Source organism: Nuphar pumila, chromosome 2 (assembly GCF_984573655.1).
Source record: "Nuphar pumila chromosome 2, dmNupPumi1.hap1.1, whole genome shotgun sequence".
In the NCBI taxonomy this organism is placed as follows: Eukaryota; Viridiplantae; Streptophyta; class Magnoliopsida; order Nymphaeales; family Nymphaeaceae; genus Nuphar; species Nuphar pumila.
The window spans coordinates 33,465,092-33,491,779 of NC_143250.1; the positions used below are offsets into that span (position 1 = coordinate 33,465,092).

Consider the following 26,688-nt stretch of genomic DNA (forward strand, 5'->3'; position numbering starts at 1 on the left):
ATTTAGTTTTTCGCCTAAGCCCAAGTATTGTATGTACATTAGGATAAATAACCCACAGTCATACTTGTAACAAATATACCAAGTCAAGAACATGTACATTTATGAATTGAGTTAACAAACATATGCAAAGTAATTCCGAGTTTGTTTACTTAAGAATATCTTTAACAACAGTGACCTTTCAGTAGGTGTAAACGTTGTAGCCAAACCACCCTATAAAAAAATAAACCTACAATAACCTAACGAGTACTTGAAAAAAATAAGCATATTATTGAATAAGTAATGTTACTGTACCATATTTTTAAGGTTTTGATCAGCGAGATCTGTAAACCCTATAAAATTGTACAACCTAAACTCCTTCACATTTATATCCATTTTCTACAAAACCCAATGATAATTTTTTCAATTGACAGAAATCAGGCTTTGTAACATAAATTGAGTTTAAGGTCATCGTGTAGTTAAAAATTTATGTTATATAAACATAAATTTTAAGTATACCTTGTCACATTCATAAAATGGATGCTGCAATTGGTCGATCTCTAAGCAATTGTGAGCCATGTCTCGATGTTTTGACATTTAGAGCATTTGCTTTAAATGTCAATGTTTACCGATTAGTTTCGATTAGACGATAGAAAACAACAGAAACATCGAGTTCAAGATCATTTTTGAGACTCAGAAAGAAATACAAGGTACAATAAACGATTTTTGGCAGTCTATGTCATACTTGCATTTGCTCATGTAATACTTTTGAAGTCTCTCTATGAGTTTTTCTAAGTGTTGCATCATCAAAATAAATGATATATTCATGTTAGATTTAAACGAGTCTGCATACAAACATAACAAATAAACAAACAAACAATATGTCGTATACTTACTTCACTGACGAACAATGTTTACTCTAAAAAAAAAGTAGTTCACTATATTTTGGTTGTTGCATACCTTCTTTATTCTTATCGCCAATTGAAATTAAATATCAACACGTACATATAAGTATTGTATACACACATAACTTACACATTAATAATTATACCTCAGCTACCTCAATCACGTCATTGTTTGGGAGTGGGGATGGGGGTGGTGTTGGGGTCAGTGACTTGAGATTGCAAGCCTTTCTTCTGCTACGTGAATACATAGTACTTTTCATGAAATACCTAAGATATACACAACATACATAAGACATTGGAATAGTTCATTAAAAAACACTATATAAGTTACAAAGAGGCAATTCATCAATACATTACTTCTGACTACTTCTTGTTTAACTTCGCAACCAATGGCTTCTCGATTACCTTTACTAGCACCTATAGCTTTACTAGTAACTAAGTAAACATCACCACTATATAACATTGATTATATACATCATCATCTTCCAAGACTTGTATCCATATATATATGTTAGCAATCTAATTTTGGAGAACACTTATGTCAGATGATCATTGACTCTTTCGTATATCCAGTTTTAGGAGGCATCAATGCTATACATTTCTTATAGCTATTGTTTTTAGTGACCAATATAAATCTCTAAATAGGTTGATAAATGCTATAATAAATTACTCATACTCTTTCAGAAGCCATCATAACTACCTACACCAACCACACAATGTATCATTCAGTTAACAACAACCATTCAGAAAACCAACGACCCATAATAACTCATATTCAATGCTTGTGCACAATCAACCTCAACCACATCTAACTAATTGAATGTTTGTGCAGAGTCAACTCTAACCCCAAACCGGCGAGAGGAGGAGTGATCAAGATTTGTAATGATCACCCCCAAACTGACACCCATTAACAAAATCATGATTTTTTGTATACAAATCACAATAAATATTGGATCAATGAACAAATAGCGGTTTGCCTAACTCCAGTTTGACTATAAAAAGACTATATATATATATGCAAAAAAAACTTAAACATAGTAAACCTTAAACAATAAATCCGGTGTCAAATATAAAATAAAACATAGGGTTCCATAAATAAAATATCCACAACAGAGAAACATACACAATACATCCACAGCGACAACAAAACAAAAAGTCTACAAGGCTATTAATTGCTCATATCTACAAAAAAAAAGAAAAAGTTTGGAAACAATGTTAATCGCCATAATGGAGAGAAAAATTTAATCGGGGAAATCAATGAGCGTCAAAATGAAATAAAAAGTTTTCACAGAAATCATTGTAAGGGTACAGGGAAAGGGTTAGAATTCTAGAGGGAAAAGGGTTACCACTCTTTTCACATGCAAACACGAAAAAAAATAAACACAAACACCTATATACACACGTAAATTTGCATGCTAAAATAGAATCTCGTATCGCTTAAACTCAACAACATGCGAAAGTTTCCAAATTTTGCAAATTTCTCATAAATTTTGTATCAATAGTAGACTTTTGTAATAACCAATGCAAAACTCTTGACAAAAATTACATTCTAATCGCCTATATATATATATATATATGTGTGTGTGTGTGTGTGTGTGTAATTCTCATATTAAAATGGAACTTCACATGCGAAAGTCCATGAATTCTGCATCGACAGACAGACTTTCACAACTACTAATGTGAAACTCTTGACAAAATTCGTAAGGAATTTTCACATGAAGTATTATGATTTTTGTACTATTTGTGTGAAATACATGATTTTTGTAGAAATATCATGGAAATTCTGTTTTTAGTGAGATTTAGCTAGATTGGGAGAGCATTGCAATGTAACCCATGCAAATCGAAGAGTTCTACAAGTGTTAAGGCTAAAAAGGTCTTAAAAAAGTTGAAAATATGCAAAATTGGTCATCGGACAATTTTTTTGGCAAATTATGGTTTTTTTTTTGGAAAACACGTCAAATTTGTCAAGTGGTGGAGATAATGTGGTAGAATGCATGTATGAAATAGCAAAAATTGATTATATTTAACTTAATTATATTGAGAGACATTTAATTATTGGTTATAAAAGAAAAACTAAGTAAATCTCACCTAAGTTTTGCTTGGAGATGTAAGCAACATCAATGAGAAATGTCTACAAAAACGTAATCGCAAGGATTTATAAAAGATAAAAACGATTGCAAACTTAAAAGTATAAGTTGTAATAGGAGATTTAGTAGATTATAAAGTGATTTTAAAGAACTATAATTTAAAATAAGGATGATAAAATAGGACTAATGGTGGACGAAGCTTTAAAATGTTATCTTGTTGCATATTGCAACTAAGGGTGTTATTAATGGGTAGGATTAAAATAAAGAGCAGATCTCAGCCAATTTTGTAACCTATTTTAACAATATTTGCTTCTTCAAAATAATGTTTATTATCTTGTTATCACTATAATAATTTATATGAAAAATAATTGTATTGTACAACGAAAATGACACATTTCCTTAAATGCTCCATAATTTTTAAATCTGCTCCATGTCTAAAATTATAAATAGCCAACTTCGTTAGGACCTTTTTTTTCTTCGCATGTGCGAAACTCACGAAGTTCGTGCGATATGTCACTCCACTCATTGGGTATCACAAACTTTCACTTAAAAAGCGGTCTACGTGTTTTTTTTTTTTTTTCAAACATCATGAAGTTTGCATAATCATATTTGTGATCATCCTATTAAACCCAAACCTCAAAACTTTGCAAATACTTGATTAAGTTCGCATATATAATACGAAATTTGCATAAAGTTATATATATGAACCTCTTGTTAAACTGAACCTCATAACTTCACAAGTATCCTACTTAATACGCTTATACCTCACGAAGTTCGCATAAAAATATATGCAAAGTTAAACTGAACTATAAAAATATATATGAAATTTCTCCCACACATTTGCGAATTTTCTTTGACAATATGAGAATATGCGAATGTCCTCCTAAATATGCCATTTTTCACATAAATATGTGATTTTCTTGCCAAAATATGCACTTTTGAAGCATTGCTAAAGGATTTAGCGACATTTTTAAGTGACATTAAAAGCCCATCGTGCATTTGAATCATCGCTAAAGGCTTTAGTGACACTTTTTTGCTAAAGACTCGTCGTGCTTTTGAAATATTGTTTTTTTCTTACTCCTTTTACTAAAAATCGCATAAGGGCATAGGCAAGAGGACGTTCATAAATGTGCGAGGACACTCACGTAAACATTCACATATTTGGGAGAAAATTCTTAAATACAAGAAAAATGTGCATATTTGGATATTTTTGAGGGAAGTTAGCATATCTAGGGAAAATTCACATGTGCCAAAGGTAAAACAAAAGGTTATTTTACAGCCAAAAAAGTTGTGGTTTTGAACATGAGACGGATTTTCAAAATTGTAAGTTTTTTTTTTTTTTGAAATATACATCATTTTTGGCGTAGATTAAGTTCATTTTCCGTAATTTATACTTGTTGGCGCAGAGAGTGGGTGAATATGCCCAAACCAACATTAACCTCCCCCTCTCCCTTTTTTTTATGACAAGCGAAAACCCACTCCCATGCCCACTGGGGAAGTTTCCCGTTGGCTTCAACTCTGCTGCGGCAAACAATGCACGCCCCCAGGTATAAAAAAAGTGAGATCGAGTTGAATCCAAATCCAACTCAACTTAAGCCTATAATTGACCCACCAGATCCTGAGAATCCAATGAAACACCACACCCCAATTCTTGGACCCACAACATGCTGAAGCCCCCAAATCATTTAAATTGGATCCATGTGCTACCCTTGTTTTTTACATTAGTAACGACAGATCGTTGCTTTAGAGGGCTGCAGATCGATCAGGTGCAATTACGTTGTTCACTGCGGCACCTCATCTGCCCTCCATTTTCTGTTGGGCCCCACAGCTGAGAAGCTGTACCTAGGGATGGCAGTGGACCGGGGCGGGGACAAGGTTTTCAATCCCATCCTGTCTCAAAATCCAGACCTCAATCCCTCCATGGGTTTGGATTTTAACCTTCATCCCCGTTTCATGTCCTCAATCCTCAGTCCAAATGGTGCGAGGCGGGGACGGACTCCCGTTTCCCCTCGATCCATTGCCATCCTTAAAAAAAGATTGGGGATGGAGTGGGGCGGGGCGGGAACGGAGCGAGGCCGAAAAAAGCATAAGTCCAACCCCGCCTCCATCCTCATACATGTTTTGATTTTAACCTCCATTCCCATTCCATCCCCGGTCCAAACCGGGGCCCCGTTTCTCCCCCCATCTACTGTCATCCCTAACATCTCTCTGCGGAGGAGGGACACCTATACTCACAAACTGATTATGCCTCTCTCTATCTCTCTCACCATTCTCGCCTCTCAGACCAATGTTGTCAGTATGGGAATCGAACCTGTATGGATTGGCCAATGATTCAGGTGAATCAGCCTATACCGATTCTCAATTAAATAGTTTTGAATCAGCCAAAAAATAATTAAAACATTTACGTTTTCATCAGTTCATGTCAGTATCGTTTTCTAGATATACGATACGTATCGTACGATTCAGGACGATACGCACCGATACTGACAACAATGTCTCGGACCACCGCCCTCTCTCCTGCCGGATCTCACTGCTCGCCTGTCAGACCGCCCCGTCTTTCTGAGCTTTTGGACATTTATTATTATTATTATTATAAAAAACTTTGAATTTAGTGCAAAAGTTGAAAAAAAGTAAAGAACACGTGACATCGGAGCCGTATCTTAAAATGAGTTTTTCGAGAAATGACCTGGATCCTGTCAAAGGAGTCAGGCGAAGGACAGTCAACGGAAAGTATGGAATCATAGACCTGGATCCAGTTATTCACACCTTTACCATTCAGTCTGCTGTGACTTTCTGGTGAAACAAAAACAATCATACTGCTTGTCCTAATCTTTATTTTCTGGGAAGAAGATGAGTATACCAATAATTATTTTGCCCTTTCCTTATCACCATCACTAGCTGGATCCACTTGTTGCTAACGATGGTAGTAAGGATGCCAACGGGTCCGACTCAGTTCAATACTGGATCCAAGTCATATTGTCAGATGATTATAAGGATGATGAACCAGCATCCATGTTGGATTTAGAACAAATGTGATCACGTCTAGTCAGATTCAGGTAATTAAATAAATAGGTTCATATCCAGATTTGGAACTTTGATGAGCTAGATTCAGAATGGGCCTACTCTTTGAAATTTGTATCTAGTGTTAGGTCAAGCTTGAACCGAAACACATAAGACCTCCCTGCGTCGCTAGGACATTGTAATTACACCCTGTATCTTAAATATAGCTGATATTTTGAAAATATCGTGAGTTTATTGCTATACTTTCAAGTTTCAAAGGCTGATATTATACCCAAAAAAAATACTAATGAAAACACCTTTTTGCAGAGTTTTTTTTTCTATATTTTTGTTTCAAATACTATTTTTATAATTTTGCATATACGGATATTTTCCCCAAGAAAACCATATTTTTCAAAAAATACCATATTTTCCCTTTTTGTTTGTTTTTTCTTTGAAAGAATCTGGTTCAGGATCTGACAAAATCCAAATCCATAGTTAATTATATACGGGGTCTCACTCCCACAGCAGCGTAACAAAACCATTTAGTACGCCATTCTGTTGCGGGGGCCACATTAACATGGTTCAGAAGGTAGCAATGATCTAACATTCAGAATAAAAACTTGACGCGGTAGCTACCGTTCAAATCGATAGGTGGGTGCTCCCATTACCATAAAACGGCAACCATTATCGATTCTTTGATTTCTTGGTTGCATAGGTGAAGAGAGAGAGAGAGGTGCAGGAGGATGGGTGGGGAGTCGAGGAAGTGGCTGGTGCTGGTGGCGACGGTGTGGATTCAGGCGTTCACAGGCACCAATTTCGACTTCTCGGCCTACTCGTCTCAGCTCAAGTCGGTGCTCGGCATCTCCCAGTTCCTCCTCAACTACCTGGCCGTGGCCTCCGACCTGGGCAAGGCCTTCGGCTGGTCCTCCGGCCTCGCCCTCCTCCACATGCCCCTATGGGCCGCCCTATTCGTCGCCGCCTCCCTCGGCCTCGCTGGCTACGGCGTCCAATGGCTCCTCATCCAACGCCTCCTCACCCTCCCCTACTTCCTGGTGCACCTCTCTCCCCCACCTCTTTTGCTTTCTTTCTTCACTTGGTTTTGCTTCTTCTTCTTCTTAATAGGTAAACGAAAAGATCAGGTGCAATATGATTGCACAAATATTTGTGCATTAAGCACCTGATCACCCTCCATCTTGGGGACAGCCCTGTCAGGTGTGAATCCTACACCTGATGGAGGGTGATGGGTTGCTTAATGCACAATTTTTTGTGCAAAATCATTTTGCACCCTATTTCGACTCGTAATATTACTGCTGTTGTGTGTTGTTGTTGTTGGTAGTAGTGTACATCCAAAAAAAGATCTCATTTTTTTCGAGATCTTGAAGAGACATTTAGGATCGTTTATATTACAATTAATCCCCTGTTTTCTATAGAGTGCGTATCAAGTCAGAGCTCAGACGGTAATCTGTCGGAGCTCGCTCTTTGCTGTGATGCCGTTCATCCAGAACGGCATCCTAAATACCATGGATGGATGGACTATGTGTTTTCTAGATGGGTCCCACGTTTTGTTTTTCTTCAGAATGCTCTAGATGAACGGCATCCATCAAAATGAACCGCTGTAAAATAGTTTATATGTATGGCATTTGCACATGGATGATTCGTATCAGACTCCCACGGATTACCATCAAAGATGTCATGCCTGACCGCACGGCACCCGTACGATTCAGACTGTGGACCCCACTCGACTTTGGGGAGGGGGGGGGGGGGGGCATGCGTGTCTGATTTTATTTTGTGCAATGTGATGGCACCTTTATTCGAATGGTTGGGTTGTGCATGTGGTTAGTGGGCTTTGGTGTAAGAATTCTTTAGTGAAGTGGTGGATGAATTACGTGTCTTGGTTTTCGACCGTGGCCTGCAAAGGGTATCTTAAAGATGATGATGGTGATGTACTGATGGTCTCTATTTAAATTAATTGGTTGTCCGCCTTTTGATCCACAAGAGTTGGAATTTAAGCAAATTGTTTGTGGAAACATAGCATCTACACAAAACTTATAAAGTTCCTTTCTTTTCAAGTCTTTTTTTTTCTCATGACATGCTACGTCTACCTCTGCTTTGGACAAAGTCATAGGGACACCGCACCTAAAAAATGATCGTGTCCACGAAAATAGTAGATTTTTTAAAATGCTTTACAATTTGCCAAAATTCTCTTCATATTTAAATTTTTTATTCTTGATTTTTTAAAACATTTTTGAATTATTTTTGCTAATGTTCTCAAATATGAGAACCTCTTTTTTACTAAAATTATATAAGTGACACTGATGAGGAAGTTCACAGATGTGAGGACATTCGCAAATATGGAAGTATCACTACAAGAAAAATGCTAATTAGCGACGAAAATTTGCAACAGATTTTTTCCGTCGCAAATTTGCGACGGATTAGCGAGAGAAAACTATTTGTCGTTAACATTCAAAATATTTACAAAATTAGCGACGAAAATATCTTTTTCGCTAAATTCGTCCTTAATTAGCGATGAATTAGCGGCAACATTTTTTCATCGCCAAAACACTACAAAAAAATGCTAATTAGCGAGAGAAATTTTCTATCGCTAATTAGCGACGGATTAGCGACAAAAATTTTTTCTCGCTAATTTCGTCGCTAATTTTTTATTTAAACCGTTCCACCTGAAGCACAAAATTTTTCCTCTCCTTATTCAAAATTTTTCCTCCATCCGTTTTTATTGATGGAATTGCAGGTTTTATTGGTCATGGAGATCCCTACCATCATGATTTGCTGATAATGGTGGTTACGGTCCCCACCACCACGCGCTTCTCAAGACGCCAAAAGCCCCGCCCTTCCGCTGACGATGCGCAACGGCCACCTCTCGCACCCTTAGAGCGCGACAATGGGGTCGGCCCCCGGAGGCCAAAGGCTCGCGAGGTCAACTCTCGCTACCTCTCCTCTGCATCATCCTCCTCCTGGCGGTGCCCCTCGCCAGTCTCCACCGCCCGTCCCGCTTCACCCTCGTCGGATCCAGTCTCCACTACGATCCTGAAAATATCGCAGTCGGTCGATCGATGCTGCTCCTCTACCCCTTCCTGCGCGTTCACTCCTTCGCCGACAGTTTATTCCGTGAAGCGGGCGTCGGAGGTCCTCTGACCGTTGACACAGAGCTTGTCGGTCTCCTTCCAGGGAGAGTCGTTCTCTCTCCCGATCGGCCGCCGCGAGAGGTTGCCTGCGGCTACCCGCATCCCTTCTCCCGTTGTGACTGGCTCGCTGCGGAAGAGCGTCACGACATCGGAACACGTCAGTTCTGTGCAAAAGACCATGTCAAAGAACGCACCAATTCTGTGCAAAAGAACACATTGGAGAACGCATCGGTTTTGTGCAAAAAAATTACTTCCTGTCGGAGAACGCGCCGGCAGAAAGTAATTTTTTTAATTTTTTTTTTTAAAAATTTAATGACGAATTAGCGACGGATACTATCCATCTCTAATTTAAAATAGCAAAAGACTCGTGATGGATCATGTTCGTCGCTAATCTGTCGCACATTAGCGACGAATAAGTTCTGTCACTACTTAGCGTCGAAAAATTTCTGATGAAAGTTATCCGTCTTTAATCTGACGCTAAACTGTTTAGCAATGGATTAGCGATGGATTTAGGTCGTCGCTAATCCACAGGTTTCTTGTAGTGTATTTAGTTAAAAAAATCGCAAATATACTATGATGTTCATCGATTATGTTTATAAATGTTAGCAAAATGTGCAAAGTTTTTTAACTAAATAATCTCAACGTACCTTTACAACCTTCACAAATCATTTTTGCAAACCTCCTTTTACTAAAAATCGCATAAATGGTGTAGGTAGAAGGATATTCACTAATGTATCTGAATATTCTCTTATGCATGACATTTTGCAAATATGTTAATATTTAGTTAAAAGAGACTCACAAATATACTACGAACTTTTGCAAATTAATATTTTTGACTTATCTTTACAAATATAGTATGATCATCACAAATCATTTTTATGAATGTCCACAAATGTAGGAACCTTCTTTTATTAAAATTGCATAAGGAGCACAAGCTGGGGGACACTCACAAATGTATTAGTACATTCTCAAATGTGAAACTATTTAGTTTAAAGGAGGTCAACAAATATACTATGACTTTCATAAATCATGTTTTGTTCCAACTTTCTTTAACTAAATACTCTTAATCTACCTTTGCAAATATAGTATGAATCATTTTTGTAAAGGGCTTTAAATATATGAACCTTTTTTTACTAAAATAGTATAAAGAGTACATGGAGGACATTCACAATTGTGTGAAAACATTTACATGAGACATAACATTTATAAATGTATAAGCATTTATTCTAAGAAGACCTATAAGTATAATACGACTTTTACAAATCATGATTACAAACATTTGCATGTACCAATATTTTTTTTTATTAAATACTCTCACATTTGTAAATGTCCCTCCCTTGCATATAAAAGTAGTCTATCATACATTTGTGAATATCCCTAGTAAAAAGGAAGCTTGAAGGGCACGGTCACTTCATACTGTTTAGTACACCTGATCCAGCGTGGCCTTTTAATGAGGCTGTTGGGCTGGATGGTTCTGGGTCTAATAAATGGAGACGGACACGCTGAATTATTAGGTACAAGTACAACACAAAAACAATCCATAAATGAGAAATCTAGCCATACGTGATTTCCACCTAATCGCTTGTTTACGACACATCAGGACGAGGGTCATGTCATATGCCGCTTCTGCAAAAATTGTTTGCAACATACTTTAATGGACCTCACATAACTGGTTTTATTGAGTTTGATAAAAATGACGAGAAAACAAAAAAAAAAAAAAAAAAATCTACACCTAACCACCACGAGAACCACCTACCGTTCTCCTTATTCTGCAGGAGAGAGAGGGGTAGGTGATCACAGAAGGCAGAATCAGGTGCAATCACATTGCATATTTTTTTATGTGCTGCTGCACCTAACCAAAGACTTGCCAATTGTCTTGCGAGGCACACAGGGGCTTGGCCTCTTCAACTAGGCACGATCGTGGTTGGTCTTTAACTTGACATGGGCCAACCTTGGTTTGAAAACTACTGGGCATCTCCTATTTCAAGGCCCGGCGAAATTGGGGGCACTCCCCGAGCATAGGAATTCGGATCAGGTGTAATCACATTGCACAAAGTGCACCTGACCGCCACCCATCAGTTTTTTTTTTTCATAGGCTGATTGGGGTTAGGCAGACTCCCACCAGTTAAACATCATACCATTGGGAATTGAACTTGCAACGTCTCAACACAAGGTGACGTGTACTAACATCTTCTACCAAACACTTTGGTCACCTACCGGAGGCCTGCCAATTAGGGATGGCCGGGGGAAAGCGGGGTTAGGCCGACTCCCACCAGTTAAACATCATACCATTGGGAATTGAACTTGCAACGTCTCAACACAAGGTGACGTGTACTAACATCTTCTACCAAACACTTTGGTCACCTACCGGAGGCCTGCCAATTAGGGATAGCCGGGGGAAAGCGGGGTTAGGCCGACTCCCACCAGTTAAACATCATACCATTGGGAATTGAACTTGCAACGTCTCAACACAAGGTGACGTGTACTAACATCTTCTACCAAACACTTTGGTCACCTACCGGAGGCCTGCCAATTAGGGATGGCCGGGGGAAAGCGGGGTCCCATCCCGCCTCGCCCCGTTTGGACCGGGGATGAAGGGTATGAAACGGGGATGAAGGCAGGGACGAAGGTTAAAATCCATCCCCGTCCGGGGATGAAGGCGGGGATGGACATGCACTTTTCCCCACCCCGCCTCGTCCCGTCCCCGCCACGATCCCTGCCTCATCCCCACCCCGACCACTTTTCCCCGCAATATCCCCGCCCCGCCTCATCCCCGTTTGAACCGGGGATGGAGGACATGAAACGGGGATGAAGGCGGGGGTGGAGGATAAAATCCATCCCCGCTGGGGATGGAGGCAGGGGTGGAGGATAAAATCTTGAGGCGGGGCGGGGGTGGAGACCTTGTCCCCCACCCCGCCCCACTGCCATCCCTACTGCCAATGTGTGGTTGATACCCTCTTGCTAGACAAGAAAAAAGTTGGTGGGTCCCACTGCTGCATCGGGAAGGTGTCACTTACTTTTTGACCGTTCGTCCACAATCTTATCCTTTGTTGCTCACAAACGCGAACTGCGCTTTCTTGAGCCTTTGCTTCATTTTCTGTCTGGGTAGCTACATGGCAATTACACACTGAGCTTTCATGCAAAACTTTTTGGTGACAGCCACTTGTGAGTTGTGGGCCCACCTTCCACACGAATGTGGAACCTACTCTTTGTCACATGGACACGGGTAGATGGACACAGATGGGATGCAGACTCGAAGCAGGAAGTCGTGACCGACTCCTTATGAGAAAAAGTAGGTCATGAGACACTTTTTTCTCACAATATCTAATTTAATGAGGGAGGATCACGAGGCGCCTCTCTCGTTTCGTCATCTGAACGACACTCATCAAAACAACGAACAAGCTCATTGTGAGCCGTTCATTTTAAGCCATTCGGATGCCGTCCATCCAAAATACCAACGACATCGGAAAAAAGAGTGGCCCACCTCCAAGTGATGGGCATCCCCTTAGTACAGGTTTTGAATGCCGTTCATCTAATTATTGGACTAATTAGATTAACGGTCAGAGCATACACTCTGACCTGATCCCATCTCTAATTCAATGTGTATGTATAATGTTTTTAGGAGAATAAATCTAATTATTGGAGGTAAGCAGATGCATGTCAGGCCTGCAGTCATTGGGAAGGGAGGGTTGGATGCATGACACCCGATACAATACTGACAAATTGATCCTCAGGTAAAAAAAAAAAACATAGTTGCAGGACTTTTGCTTAGTTTGAACATGGCGAGAAACATGAATTAGATTAAGTTATTTTCATGTTCAAGTGCGCCGAATCATTTTTTTAGAAAGCAAATATTGTTCAACAAGTTCAAATATACTAAACTGTCCCATGTTTGACATGCATAAATGGCACACATTTGCTCATTTTGCATAAATTTTTCACACACACACGTGTGTATATATATATATATATATATATATATATATATATATGCTAAGGTGCTCCGGGAGTACCTACTCCCACATATTAGAAATCATGGTTGTAGGTTGTATCTTCTCAATTAAACTTTATTTAGTTTATTTGTTAGGAATCATGCTTTGGATCATGTTTTTTTGGACATAAAAGTAAATTTTTTAAGTAATAAAATTTTGATACATTGTGAGCCATTGATTTTTAAGGATCTTAAAAAGCATGCATATATGCTACACTAGCATGATCTAAAACTTGTTTTCTGCTAAATAATGCTTATAGATCATATCTATAAGTTTTGATCAACTAAAAAGTTTAAGAATTTTAACAATCTAAAGCTTCTATTAGGTGGGAGTAGGCACTCCAGCCAGATCAATACTGATGTATATATATATAAACATTTGGTAACTTCACCATTAGATATAAAAGCCTTTTTTTTCATTTTTTCATTTATTTTTCTTTGGTTGTTTTTCATGAAACTAAGTTTACATAGACGATCTACATGTTTTGCTTAGTGTGAATTAGCTTTTGAATAGTCCAATTACAACACATAGGTATAATTTCATAAAGCTTCAAAAATCAACGACACACAATGTTTCATACATTCTTGGATCATAAAATGCTGTTTTTGGGTAAAAAAAAAAATCATGATTCAAAAGCCAGTTTCTGTTAGGAACAGGATGCTGAACACGTCTACAAGGTACACATCTATTTTATTTTTTTTCAAAGAAGCTGAGAGAGAGAGGGCGCCCGACCCTTTATTAGAAAACTATAAACAATTGTACAGAGGTTACACAAAAAAAACATCATAGAGAATAATACACTTCCAAAAATCACGTTGCACTCTTTAAGTGTGCCCCAATCAGCTGGTCCGCTTCTAGTTGTTTCATACAATTTTCATGAGAAATTGCTGAACTAACATCCTTTGCACCCTATGAATGAAAACAAACATCAAATCTTCTTGGGGATATATAATTCAAAGAGGACTCGACTATCTAGTCCCAAGTAGTTTATGAGAGGTTTTATTTTAAGCAAAAGAAATTTTTTATAAGCTAGTTGAGGTTATATTTTGGTTTTTAATAACAAGGTGTTGGCTGCTGCTGTCGTGTGCAGGTTTTCCTGATGTGCTTGCTGGCAGGGCTGAGCATCTGCTGGTTCAACACCGTATGCTTCGTGCTGTGCATCCGCTGCTTCCCAACCAACCGATCCCTCGCTCTCGCCCTCACCGTCAGCTTCAACGGCCTCAGCCCCGCCCTCTACAACCTCGCCGCCCACTCCTTCACCCTCTCCACCAACACCCTCCCCTCCCTCTACATCCTCCTCAACGCCCTCCTCCCCCTCGCCGTCTCCCTCGCCACCGCCCTCCCCATCGTCCGCCACTCCTCGCAGCTGCCGTCGTCGTCGTCCACCTCCACGCTCGCCGACTCCCTCGTCTTCCTCTCCCTCAACCTCCTCGCCATCCTCATCGGCGCCTACCTCGTGCTCGCGGATTCCCTCTCCTTCTCCTCCGTCGCTGCCTACCGCGCCCTTTTCGTCGTCGCCGCCGTCCTTCTCGTCGTGCCGCTGGGAGTGCCGGGCGTCGTCTACGCGAGGGAATGGGCGCACCGCAGCATCCACAGGAGCTTCAGGATCACGGCCTCCGGGTTCAACCTCGTGGGCGTGGAGGAGCTGGAGCTGCACAAGTCGCTTCTCTCTCGTGGTGCTGACGGCGAGGGTGGCGCCGCCGCTCCGATTCCCTTGGAGAAAGAGGACTCAGATGACGATGATGCAGCGCAGGGAAGAGGGTGGTGGAGGTGGGTGGTGCGGTGGGATATGTTGGTGATACTGGGGGAGGAGCATGGGGCGTGGATGCTGCTGAGGAGGGTGGATTTCTGGTTGTACTATCTGGGTTATCTCTGTGGTGGCACGGTGGGGCTGGTTTACAGCAACAACGTGGGCCAGATCATGGAGTCGCTGGGTGGTGGGACGAACACCGCCGGCTTGGTGTCGCTCTTCTCTATCTGTTCCTTCTTCGGCCGCCTGCTCTCCGCCTCTCCCGACTTCTTCCGCGGGTACGTCACCACCAAAAACTATATTGCTTGCCCCTTTTCTTTCTCCTCGGTTAAGTAGAGCATTGGTTCGGTCCTCTTGCAGAGGATAGAATTCATCCCGTAACCTTGAAGCAGGAGGCGTGGTTGGTTGATCTGGCCCAAGTACTTTGGAAAGTATTTGGGCTACGCAAAACACCAAAAAATTGATTGCTTATAAATCTAAAATTCTTGCTAAATTGATTCCATTCAAAGAAAGGTTTTTAGTAAATAAACTAATGATATATGCATCTGCATTCAGATTAAGCAAAAAAAAAAAACATATGCAAGTACGTTTTTGAAGTGAGGTCTAGGATGGTTTCGGAGAATTGGTACGTGTAAATTGGTCAGTTTTTCTATACTGTATAGATGTGGTCTACATGTTTCGTTTTGTAAGTACCAGTGCTCGGATTGTGTGATTGTGAGATGTGAGTAGGTTTTTTTTGTCCCTTAGCACATCATTTTTATAAATTTCAGTTTAAAAAATATACATTTTTTTATTAAAAAACATAATTCAAGTATCAATTTCTAGCAAATCGATGGCGTCGAACACATTTATAGGTCAAACTCACAAAAAGTATGAAAATGCCTACTTTGTACCAACTAAGGGCCCTCTGTATATATATATATATATATATATATATATATATATATATATATATATATATATATATATATATATAAAAGGATGTGAGTTGTTTTGACACAATCTAATCTCATAGATGTCTTTAGCACGCTGGATTGAGTAGGAATCAATCCTTGCATCGTGTTTTTTTTATGAAAAACATGTTTTTATGAGTAAGGAAGAATCAATTCCTTCATAGCCATTGATTTTTGGATCATCGAAAAAACCTGTATACACAACGGATTTCGACAATCCAAAAGCAAGTTCTCACTAATAACTCACATCTAAACCAAAAAAAGGGTTCAACCTCATTTGCTATGTCGTTTGCACGTACAACATGACTATGGCAAATCTTAACCCATGATTAGAGTGTAGTCCCTTGAACATTAGGTCACTGCAATATGTGCTTGATGGGTTTTACTATTCTTTTAGTGTTTTTTTGCAGTTTCGACCCCATAAATGTGTTGGTATGATCCATTTACGAGGAATCCATACCTGGATCATGTGTTTTTTATGAAAAAAAAATGATATTTGGAGCCTCAAAAATTTATAAAGATTTTACCACCCATGTGTCAGAATTGAACACTTCATCCCTATAAAATCCAATGGTCAGATTTTAAAAATAAAATGAGAAAAACCTGAAAAACTCAACAAGAAAGCATCCCAAGCATCTAATGTTCAAGCACCTAGTCTTAACCTATATATATATATATATATATATATATATATATATATATATATATATATAACTCTCTTGTAAAAATCTATATTTTTAAATTTTATTATTATTAATTATTTGCACAACAAATACTATAGATGTCTACATGTTTGATTTAGTAAGAATCAACCCTGGGATCAAGCTTTTTGGACGTGAATATTGAATCTTTTCAAGGGTTGAAAATTCGCACAATTTTCAACCTTCAAAGATAATTTTTTTACATCGAAGAATGCTATTCAGGGTGAATTTCTATTAATTTATTAATGCTGAACGCAACCGTGGGGTTAGATTTGGTCAAAACAGCAACTCATTTTTATTCATTTTTGAGGCATTGGTCGGGGCTTGAGCCAGTAGTATTGGACCTTGTCCCAGCTTTGTTGACGAGCCATGGGCTGTTTGACAGGGCTGGCGTCCAAACCCGACCGGTGCCAAGTGGGGCTAGCGACTTGCATGTGCCAAGGTTTCATAAACTGAGTCATGGCCCACTGACGGGTCAGCTGGTTCCAGTCATAAAACGGGCCAGGCCACCCCTTTCTCATTTCATGCATTATCCATACAAAAACCTTCCTAATTTACAAACAGCCCACTGTGCAGACGGGTGTACTTGGCGCGGACCGGCTGGATCGCACTGGCACTCATCCCCACGCCGGTTGCCTTCTTGCTGCTGGTCATGTCGCCGAGCATGTTGTCCATCTATGTTGCGACAGCACTGGTTGGTTCAAGCTCCGGCTTCATCTTTGCCGCCGCCGTGTCGGTGACCTCTGAGCTGTTTGGCATCAACAGCTTCGGCGTCAACCACAACATCCTCATCTCCAACATCCCTGTGGGCTCGGTGCTGTATGGCTCAGTGGCAGCGCTCGTGTATGACTCAAGCGGCATTGAGAAAGACGGAGCCACCGTCTGCATGGGTCGCGAGTGCTATGCCGCGACGTTCGTGATGTGGGGGTTCGTGTCCCTGTTTGGGCTGCTATGTAATGCCTTGCTCTTCTTGAGAACCAAGCTGGCGTATGACATCTTTGAGAAGACACGACGCGGTATAGAATCGGAGTTTTGACCGAGTGTTGTGTGTGCTGGGTCAGGTCATGGTGGGGCTCAATTTGCCACACATTGTTCATGATGCTCTTTGCAGTTAATGCAGAAAATTTTTGCCAACTTTGGATGTTTTAAAATCCGGGTTAGGAGGCTTAGTTTGAAACACATCAGGAATTCTTGCCACAAGGTTGAAGCTCCTGTGAGCCAGGGGGACCTCAAGGGCTTTACCGACGGAGAGCAGCTAGTGCACATCACCTTGTTTTGGGATGTCGCAGGTTCAAAACTCAATAGTTGTATAACTGGCAGGGGTCCGACTAACCCTACTAGACTTTAAAAAAACTGAAGGCCTGCCAATATGCTGTAGGTGATGAGAGGATTTCTCCTCTGAACTAGTAAAAAAAACAGGGTTTGTTTCAGATGGGGACAAGTTGATAGAACCGTCAAAGGCTGGGTTTGTTTCATGTACCTTTATTTTGAAAGGCAAGTTGGGGCTAGGCAGATCCCCAACCTACCACTGGAATTTGAACCTGCAACATCCCACCACAAGGAGACTTGCCCTGACAGCTGCTAAAATGAGATCATCATGCAAACACTCAGAAGTAACGTGGTTCTGTACATCTGTGCCTACATCCACGGAGAAAGAGTGACCCACTTCAATGGTGACTGAAAGTCTATATTTTGGGAGATACATGGCCAGCGTATATATAGAAGTTGGATACACACCATACAGGAAACCAAACCAAGCAACAGTTACAAAAAAAAGATAAAAATCCTAACCGACGCATCTGTTGAAGATACCCACTAAGACCCAACGGTTACACCCACAAAATGAGGGCATTACTTCAACGGTTACACAACAAATGAGGGTATGATTTCCTCATGATAACGATAACAGTCTCCCCCTCAAGTTGGTGCACATATATCAATCTGCCCAAACTTGTCAATTAACTGATGGTGCCTTTACTTTCCTAATGCCTTTGTGAATACATCAGCCAGTTGCTCTTTGCTTCCGACGTGAGGAGTACGGATAGTATGATTTTGGACTTTCTCATGAATAAAGTGACAATCAACTTCAATATGTTTGGTTCGTTCATGAAAAACGAGGTTGGCCCCAATGTGGATAGCCGCCATATTATCACCCTTAAGATCCATTGGAAGAGACACTTCTATTCCCATGTCCTGAAGTAACGTTTTGATCCAAATTAACTCACACGCGCACAACGCCATAGCACGATATTCTGCTTCTGTGCTGGATCGGGCCACAACATCTTGTTTCTTACTTTTCCAGGTTGTTAGATTTCCTCCTACGAAGGTACACAAGCTAGTAGTAGATCTTCTATCGTTTGGATCTCCCGCCCAATTCACATTTGCATATCCTGTAACTTTCAATCTATTATTTCTTTGCATAAGAATTCCTTTACCTGGGCTGCTTTTCAAGTACTGAAGGATCCTGTGAGCAACTTCAACATGTGTGGACTTGGGATTATGCACAAATTGGTTGATCACACTGACTGCATACGAAATATCTGGTCGGGTGACCGTTAAATATATCAAATTTCTCACCAATTTTTGAAAGCTCTCAAAGTTGTGTATCACATCTCCTTCGTTCTTCTTCAACTTACAGTTTACTTCTAGAGGAGTATCGGTGGCTTTTGATCCCAGATTTCTAGTCTCTTTGAGTAGGTCGAGAGTATATTTTCTTTGACTTAAGAACATACCCCTTTTTTAGTGGCCCACTTCTATCCCTAAGAAATATTTTAGTTTTCCCAAATCTTTAATTTTAAATCGACTATGTAGAACACTTTTCACACATTCCATTAGATCTAAGTCATCCCCAGTTATAATAATGTCATCGACATAAACTAGAAGAATGACAGTTCTGGTATTCCTTCTTGATACAAACATAGTGTAATCGGCAGTGCTTCTTTGGAACCCAATCTTGACAAGAACTTCACTGAGTTTTGAAAACCAGACACGAGGAGATTGTTTAAGACCATAAATAGATTTTTTAAGTTTGCAAATAAGACCCTTTGAATTTTCCCGTCCTGGAGGAGGATCCACATATACTTCCTCCTTCAAGTCTCCATGCATAAAGGAAATTTTTACATCCAACTGGAATGTCTCTCAATTTTTGTTAGCAGCAATCGATAAGAGAATTTGTATTGAACTCATCTTTGCAACTGGAGAAAAGGTTTCAGTGAAGTCAATCCCTTCTTTCTGAGTGTACCCCTTAGCAACAAGTTTGTCTTTGAATTGTTCGATCAATCCATCACTATTGTACTTTATCTTGTATATCCATCTGCACCCAACAACTTTCTTTCCTTCGGGGAGTCGGGTCATCTACCAAGTATTATTTTTATCAAGAGCATTTAGTTCTTCATCCATGGTCGTTTTCCTTCTAGGATCTTGGATAGCTTCTTGGTACGTTGATGGTTCATGGTTCACATAGATTTGGTCAGGTACGATAGGTAAGTAGGAGACAAATTCTCAAGAGTTAGGTATTGGTCAATGGGATGGAGACTGGAATCTGATGTACAGTAAGTGTAGTAATCACTCAGTCATCTAGGAGGTTTCACTACAAGAAAATAGGGAATTAGCGATGGACGTTTGCGACGGAATTGTTCTCTCTCTAATTAGCGACGGATTAACGAGAGAAACAAATCCATCACTAAAATCTGTAATATTTACGAAAATAGCGACAAAATAGCTTTCATCGCACAAACCATCACAAATTAGCGACGACTTAGCAACAAAAGGTTTTATCGTAATAACCGCGATATTTAGCGACATATTTGGCGAGGGACAGTCTGTCGTCGCTATCTAGAGATGCAGTTAGCGATGAAATATTTTTGTTGCTAACTAGTTATGTAAATTTACGACGGCTTTGTGACGGAATTAGGTTGTCGCTAAATGTCGCATAAATCCCTAATTAGAGCCCTCTTTTTCTTTCCTGTTTCGTTGCTCCCGCCCACCGCCCTCTCCCTCCCGCCACCCTATCCCGCCCATCGGCCTCTCCCCGACCCCCATCGCCCGCCGCTCGTCGGTCGATTCTCCCCGTCAGCATCTCGCCGCTCCCTGTTAGACGCCCGCCGCCCGACGACGCTCAGGTAATCGATATTAAATTCGCTTTTTCCAGTAGGGGGGTCGCCCCCCTGCTTTTCCGGCAGGGGGTCACCCCTCTGCTTTTCCGGATGGGGGGCACCCTCTGCCTCTTTGATTTTTCCGGCAGGGGGGTCGCCCCCTGCATTTCTGGTAGGAGGGTCGCCCCCCTGCTTTTTCGGTAGGGGGTCGCCCCCTGATTTTCTGGCAGGGGGGCGCCTCAATGCCTTTCTGGATGGGGGGCACCTCCCTAATTTGCCACTAGGTGCTTGGCTTTTCAACGCCTCCATCATGCTCATGCCCGTGTGCACGGCATGTGCTTTTTGGGATCTCTGTGTTTGCTTTCCCTTTGCCGTAGCGGAATCGTGTCCCTACTTGGTGCTGACAGCTCAACTGCAAGGTTCCTTGTGCATCTTGCTAGAGGGTTTGACATGCGGTTTGGAAGGCTACACTGCATCGTTCTGTGAAACTGTGAATGACTCATTAAATCAGTTATAGTTTGTTTGATGCTTCCTGCTACTCGAATAACTCTAGTAAAGCTAGAGCTAATACGTGCACCGAAGCCCGACTTCTGGAAGGGCCACATTTTTTAGATAAAAGGCCAATGCAAGATTTTTTTTATTTCAGCAGAGAGTGACTTCATTTTAACACATTGTCGCTTGCAGATTTCTCAACGGATCCCGCTTGTGCCCCCCCACCCGTGGTAAGTAACTTACAAAATCAATGCAAATTGGGTGAATACCCATGGTGAGTACGTGATGCAAGCGCATCACATGTTATTTAATTTATTGGATGCAACACTTTACTGTTCACACACTTAGTTGTTGATATCTAGGACTGTTTTGTTGGAGTTTGGAGATTATGCTGAGCATGATTTAAATGTATGAGAATAAAAGTGTTCTTATTTTTGGAGTACGGATTCCATGCTAGGCATGGTAGTATTTAGCAGGATATTGGAGTGTGTTTGCTGCAGGTATATGTTTGACATTTTTTTGATATGAATATTTTCGATGTATTGCAATGTTGAATGTGATTGTATCCATGCTTGCATGTAGTTACTTTCAATTTGTTTATTACTTACATGTGAAATTGTATAATGAAAGCATGCTTCAAATGAATGTATCATTTTATGAATAGTTTGCATATGAAAATATTAAGTTATCAATGCACGCATCATAATTCTTATGATTGTATGACATCATATATTGCATGATAAATTTGATATTTTTTTCATCATAACATTCTGATGATTCTATTTTAACTAGTTAGGATACTATTTGTAACATCATACGACAAAATGACTGCAAATCATGACTGGATGTACCGTAGGATAGTTGACAATGAGTTATTGCATGATTATAGGTATGACGTTGAAAGTTTTATTAAATTTGCAATGACAAGTGTCAGTACAGTAGATCCTATAGGTCAGATTATGTGTCCCTACAAGATTTGTAAGAATAATCGATTTGTAGAACCTCATTCATAGAAGAATGTGATCCAAATGAGATATCAAGTGGATGGGCAAACAATAAAGAAGAAGAAGAAGAAGAATATGAAAGTCAAACAAGTGATGAGGAAGAATTCTCAAGCTAGTGAAAAAAATCTTGTAATACAAACCTCTATTTGAATGTATTGCAATACTTGATGTCAATGATTTGAATTATTTGAATGTATTGTAATACTTGATGCAAATGATTTGAATGTATTGCAATACTTGATGTGAATGATTTGAATGTATTGTAATGATGTTAATGATTTGCAGGTATTCCAATGATTTGAATTATTTGAATGTATTGTAATACTTGATGCGAATGATTTGAATGTATTGCAATACTTGATGTAAATGATTTGAATGTATTGCAATGATGTGAATGATTTGCAGGTATTCCAATGATTTGTATGATTTGAATGTATTGCAATACTTGATTTGAATTATTTGAATGTATTGAAATGTATTGCAATGATGTGAATGATTTGAAACAATTTAAATGTATTGTATGACATTTTTTATTCGTTAGAATATGGTTCGTGGAGCTTACAGTGGTCGTTCATCCAGTAGTAGACAGGCCCAACCTTCATCTTCACGGGCTCCTGTGATAGGTATATCATTTAACTAATTGGATGTTTGATTAGTTGAAATGCGCATTCTGAGAATTTCTAAAGTATTTTTTTACAGATGATGTTTCGTCTGTACATGACCCACCTACACCAGTTGATCATACAAGTCAGGAGCCAACACAGGATGCAGAGTCTTCTCAGTCTGGCACATAAAGACTCATTTGAATAGTGTGTATCGATAATCGACCGTAAGTATTTTATTTTCACTTATTACATATCTTATAAATATTTTATATTGATATTTACTGTGTACCAATTCATGTGCAGCATAAGGTTTGAACCACAAGAAATAGTACGCGAGATTAGGAATTCACTTTTTCAACATTTACCAGGATCGGTCGCTCAATAGAAAGAGTATCCAAAATAGGTGATATACAGATTGTGGTCCTCATTCACGGTATACAGTTGTTTGTCATAGTTAATGTGTTTCATATTTAATTTTTTTTTATAATCATGTCTACTAACTTTCTGAAAATATATATAGGCTTCGAATCGCTTCGCGACTACGATAGAGGAATATGATGCAAGAAAAGTGTGGCAGAGGGTGGCTATCAATCGATTTGCAGACATGCTGCACAATATAAAGATTGCAGCAAAAAAAACATCTGGCGGAATAGATGATCCACTACAGTGGAAGGGTCATGACCCTATTACTATCAGGAGAGATTATTGGGAGGGAATGTGCGACAAGTGGGCGGGGGATGCATTTCGAAATCGTTTTGCGAAGGCTGCACAAAATCGAGCGAAAATGCCCGAAGCTCATCTACACACGGGTGGATCTAAGACTTTTGGGCGCCATCTGAAAAAAATGGTAACTCATTAATATATATATTGTCAATTTTATAAGTATTGTTGCAAACCTTTTAACTAAATCTTTTATCATTTAACTTTGCAGGAAGCAGAAAAAGGAGACATTGTACCATACAAGGATGTGTTTGTTGAAACACATAAACGGAAGACCACGGGTGACTTCGTATCAAAGAAGGCAAGAACGACAACGGTATGCATTTATTCTATTAATAATTATTGTAATATATAAGTTATCATAAATATTGTAATTCTTAATTATTAATACATATTGTAAACATTATTTTGTAGGAGGCATATGAGCAACAGATGGTAGAGCGATATGGCGATGACTCTACTCAGCATTCATCATTTGATCCTGCAGCATGGGTGACTGCAGCAGGTGAACCCAAAAAGGGTTGTGTGTTCGGGTTTGGAAGTAATATGAACACCTCACATGTCGTTGCTTCCTTTAGTCACAGCTCACAGACTTCTCCTGTCAACATCAGCTCCAAGCATCCTATTTTTTCCAATGATGATGTACGTCAGATCGTTAAGGACACAATGCATGACTACTTCCATGAAACCATCGTCGACGTTCTCTGAGCTGAGTTCAACAGTTTTTTGCAGAACAAGGGAACTTCGATTGCAGGTGTCTCTCATGTATGAAAGTTCCATGCGATATATTGCATGTCGTTAGATTTCATATAACTTTGATTGCCTTAACTTAGGTGCATTGGATATAATTTATTTCAGTATATTTTGTTTATTAATATTGACCTTTTATATAATATTTCAGTATAATATTTTTACTGCCTTTAAACACATATCAACACGATAGAATCACATATACAGTTTTTTTACTGCCTTAGAACACATATGAACATGATAGAATCACATATACAGTTTTTTTACTGCCTTTGAACACATATGAGCATGATAGAATCACATATAAGTTTTTTTACTGCCTTTAGAATACATATGAGCATGATTGAATCCCATATAGAGTTTTTTTACTGCCTTAGAACACATATGAGCATGGTATAATCACATATACATTTTTTTGCATGCCTTAGAACACATATGAGCATGATAGAATCACATATAAGTTTTTTTACTGCCTTTAGAATACATATGAGCATGATTTAATCACATATACATCTTCTTTTACTGCCTTAAAGCACATATGAGCATTAAAGAATCACATATACAGTTTTTTTGACTACCTTAGAGCATATATGAGCATGGTAGAATCACATATACAGTTTTTTTGACAGCCTTAGAACACATATGCGCATGATATAATCACATATACAGTTTTTTGCCTGCTTTAGAACACATGTGAGCATGATAGAATCACATATACAGTTTTTTGACTGCCTTAGAGCATATATGAGCATGGTAGAATCACATATACAGTTTTTTTGACTGCCTTAGAACACATATGAGCATGATATAATCACATATACAGTTTTTTGCCTACCTTAAAACACATATGAGCATGATAGAATCATATATAAAGTTTTTTGCCTGCCTTAGAGCACATATGAGTATTATAGAATCACATATAAAGTTTTTTTGACTGCCTTAGAACACATATGAGCATGATATAATCACATATTCAGTTTTTTGACTGCCTTAGAACACATATGAGCATGATAGAATCACATATACAACTTTTTGCCTGCCTTAGAGCACACATGAGCATGGTAGAATCACATATAGAGTTTTTCTGACCGCCTTAAAACACATATGAGCATGATATAATCACATATATAGTTTTTTGTCTGCCTTAGAACACATATGAGCATGATAGAATCACATATAGAGTTTTTTTACTGCCTTAGAACACATATCATTTATGATAGAATCATATATAGTGTATAATTGTAAAACCCACGGTTTAAAAAAAACAATTATATCAGACTCGGGTCGGGTCGTGTCTGGACCCGACCCGGGACCATCTTCGATAGGGTTTTAAAAACCTGACTCGAGAAGAGGATTTTAATCCTCTTCCCGAGCGCCGCACCCCACCGTGCCTTCAACCCGATAAGGGAAACCCATCAGGGTTTCCCCATTTATCGCTTCCTCTGAGCTCTTTAAGAGCATCGCAGGAGGGCGAGGGGAGGCACGCCTCCCTCTTGAGCTTCCGCCTCTTCGCTCTCCTCGTGTCGGCTCTCTCCTCCTTCCCTGTGCACGCCGATCGTCGCCGCCGCTGTAACCACTACCGACCGACGATGTCGGTGATCCTCTTCCCAGGTACGCACTTATCCCCCCTCTTTACCTCCCTCTTTTCCCGCTTCTTAAGGGTTTTGTTGGGAGGTCGACGGGCGACGCACGGCCCCTGTCGCGCCCTCTCGCTCCCTCTGTGACCATCAAAGGGTAGACGGGGGGACCCTACAGGCCTCTGTCATCTCCCCCCTTCCACTTGGGGTTGTCAGAGAGCCGGCAGGGGGGGCAGTCTTCCCTGTCCCCCCCCCCCCTCTCTCTCTTCCCTATGGACTATCGTACGACCTCAGCCGTCCCCCTGCACCCTCCCTCTGTGCCATGCTTTTCTTCTTTTTTGGGGGGGTTGTTGTCGTCGTGACCCTGTCAGGCAGGGGCTGAGGCCGCTGCCATTTCCCTTTTCAGACAAGCAGGGGCCAAGGCCCTGCCATTTATAATTACGCCATGCAGAGGCCGAGGCCCCTGCCATTTCCTATTCTGTCAGGCAGGGGCAGGGGCAGGGGCAAGGGCCCCTATCATTATTCATTCTTCAGGCAGGAGCCTCGCCCTGCCATTTCCTTGTTTGGTCAGGCAGGGGTCGTAGCCCCTGCCGATTGCCATTTTGTCTGGCAGGGACTGAGGCCCCTGCCATTCATTGGGTTGCATGGGCTGAGGCCCCTGTCAGCCAGTTTTGTCAGGCAGGGACCGAAGTCCCTGCCATTTGTTACTCTTGTGAGGCAGGGGCCGAGGCCCCTGCCTTTGGTTGTTGTGACTGGCAGGGGCCGAGGCCCCTCCCATTTATTGCTTTCTTCAGGCAGGGGTTGAGACCTCTGTCGTTGGTTGTTTTGGCAGACAGGGGTTTAGGCCCCTACCATTTCACTGCTTGTCGGGTAGGGGCCGAAGCCCCTGCCATTCGCTGCTCTGTCTAGCAGGGGTTGATGCCCCTGCCATTTGTCGTC

General features: G+C 40.3%; 1 protein-coding gene across 2 annotated transcripts; it reads left to right on the forward strand.

The window, feature by feature from the left end:
- The first annotated feature begins 6,624 nt into the window (after window positions 1-6,624).
- Window positions 6,625-23,304, forward strand: LOC149845207 (protein NUCLEAR FUSION DEFECTIVE 4-like). Of its 2 annotated transcripts, none has more exons than XM_089997510.1 (3): window positions 6,625-7,020; window positions 14,194-15,131; window positions 23,223-23,304. In XM_089997510.1, exons 1-3 carry the CDS (start codon window positions 6,712-6,714, stop codon window positions 23,248-23,250), a joined length of 1,275 nt encoding a protein of 424 aa, XP_089853636.1. In that variant the 5' UTR covers window positions 6,625-6,711; the 3' UTR covers window positions 23,251-23,304. The 2 variants fall into 2 exon arrangements, with proteins under 2 accessions (XP_089853636.1, XP_089853635.1); XM_089997509.1 differs by lacking the exon at window positions 23,223-23,304 and adding an exon at window positions 17,084-17,638.
- Window positions 23,305-26,688: the final 3,384 nt, after the last annotated feature.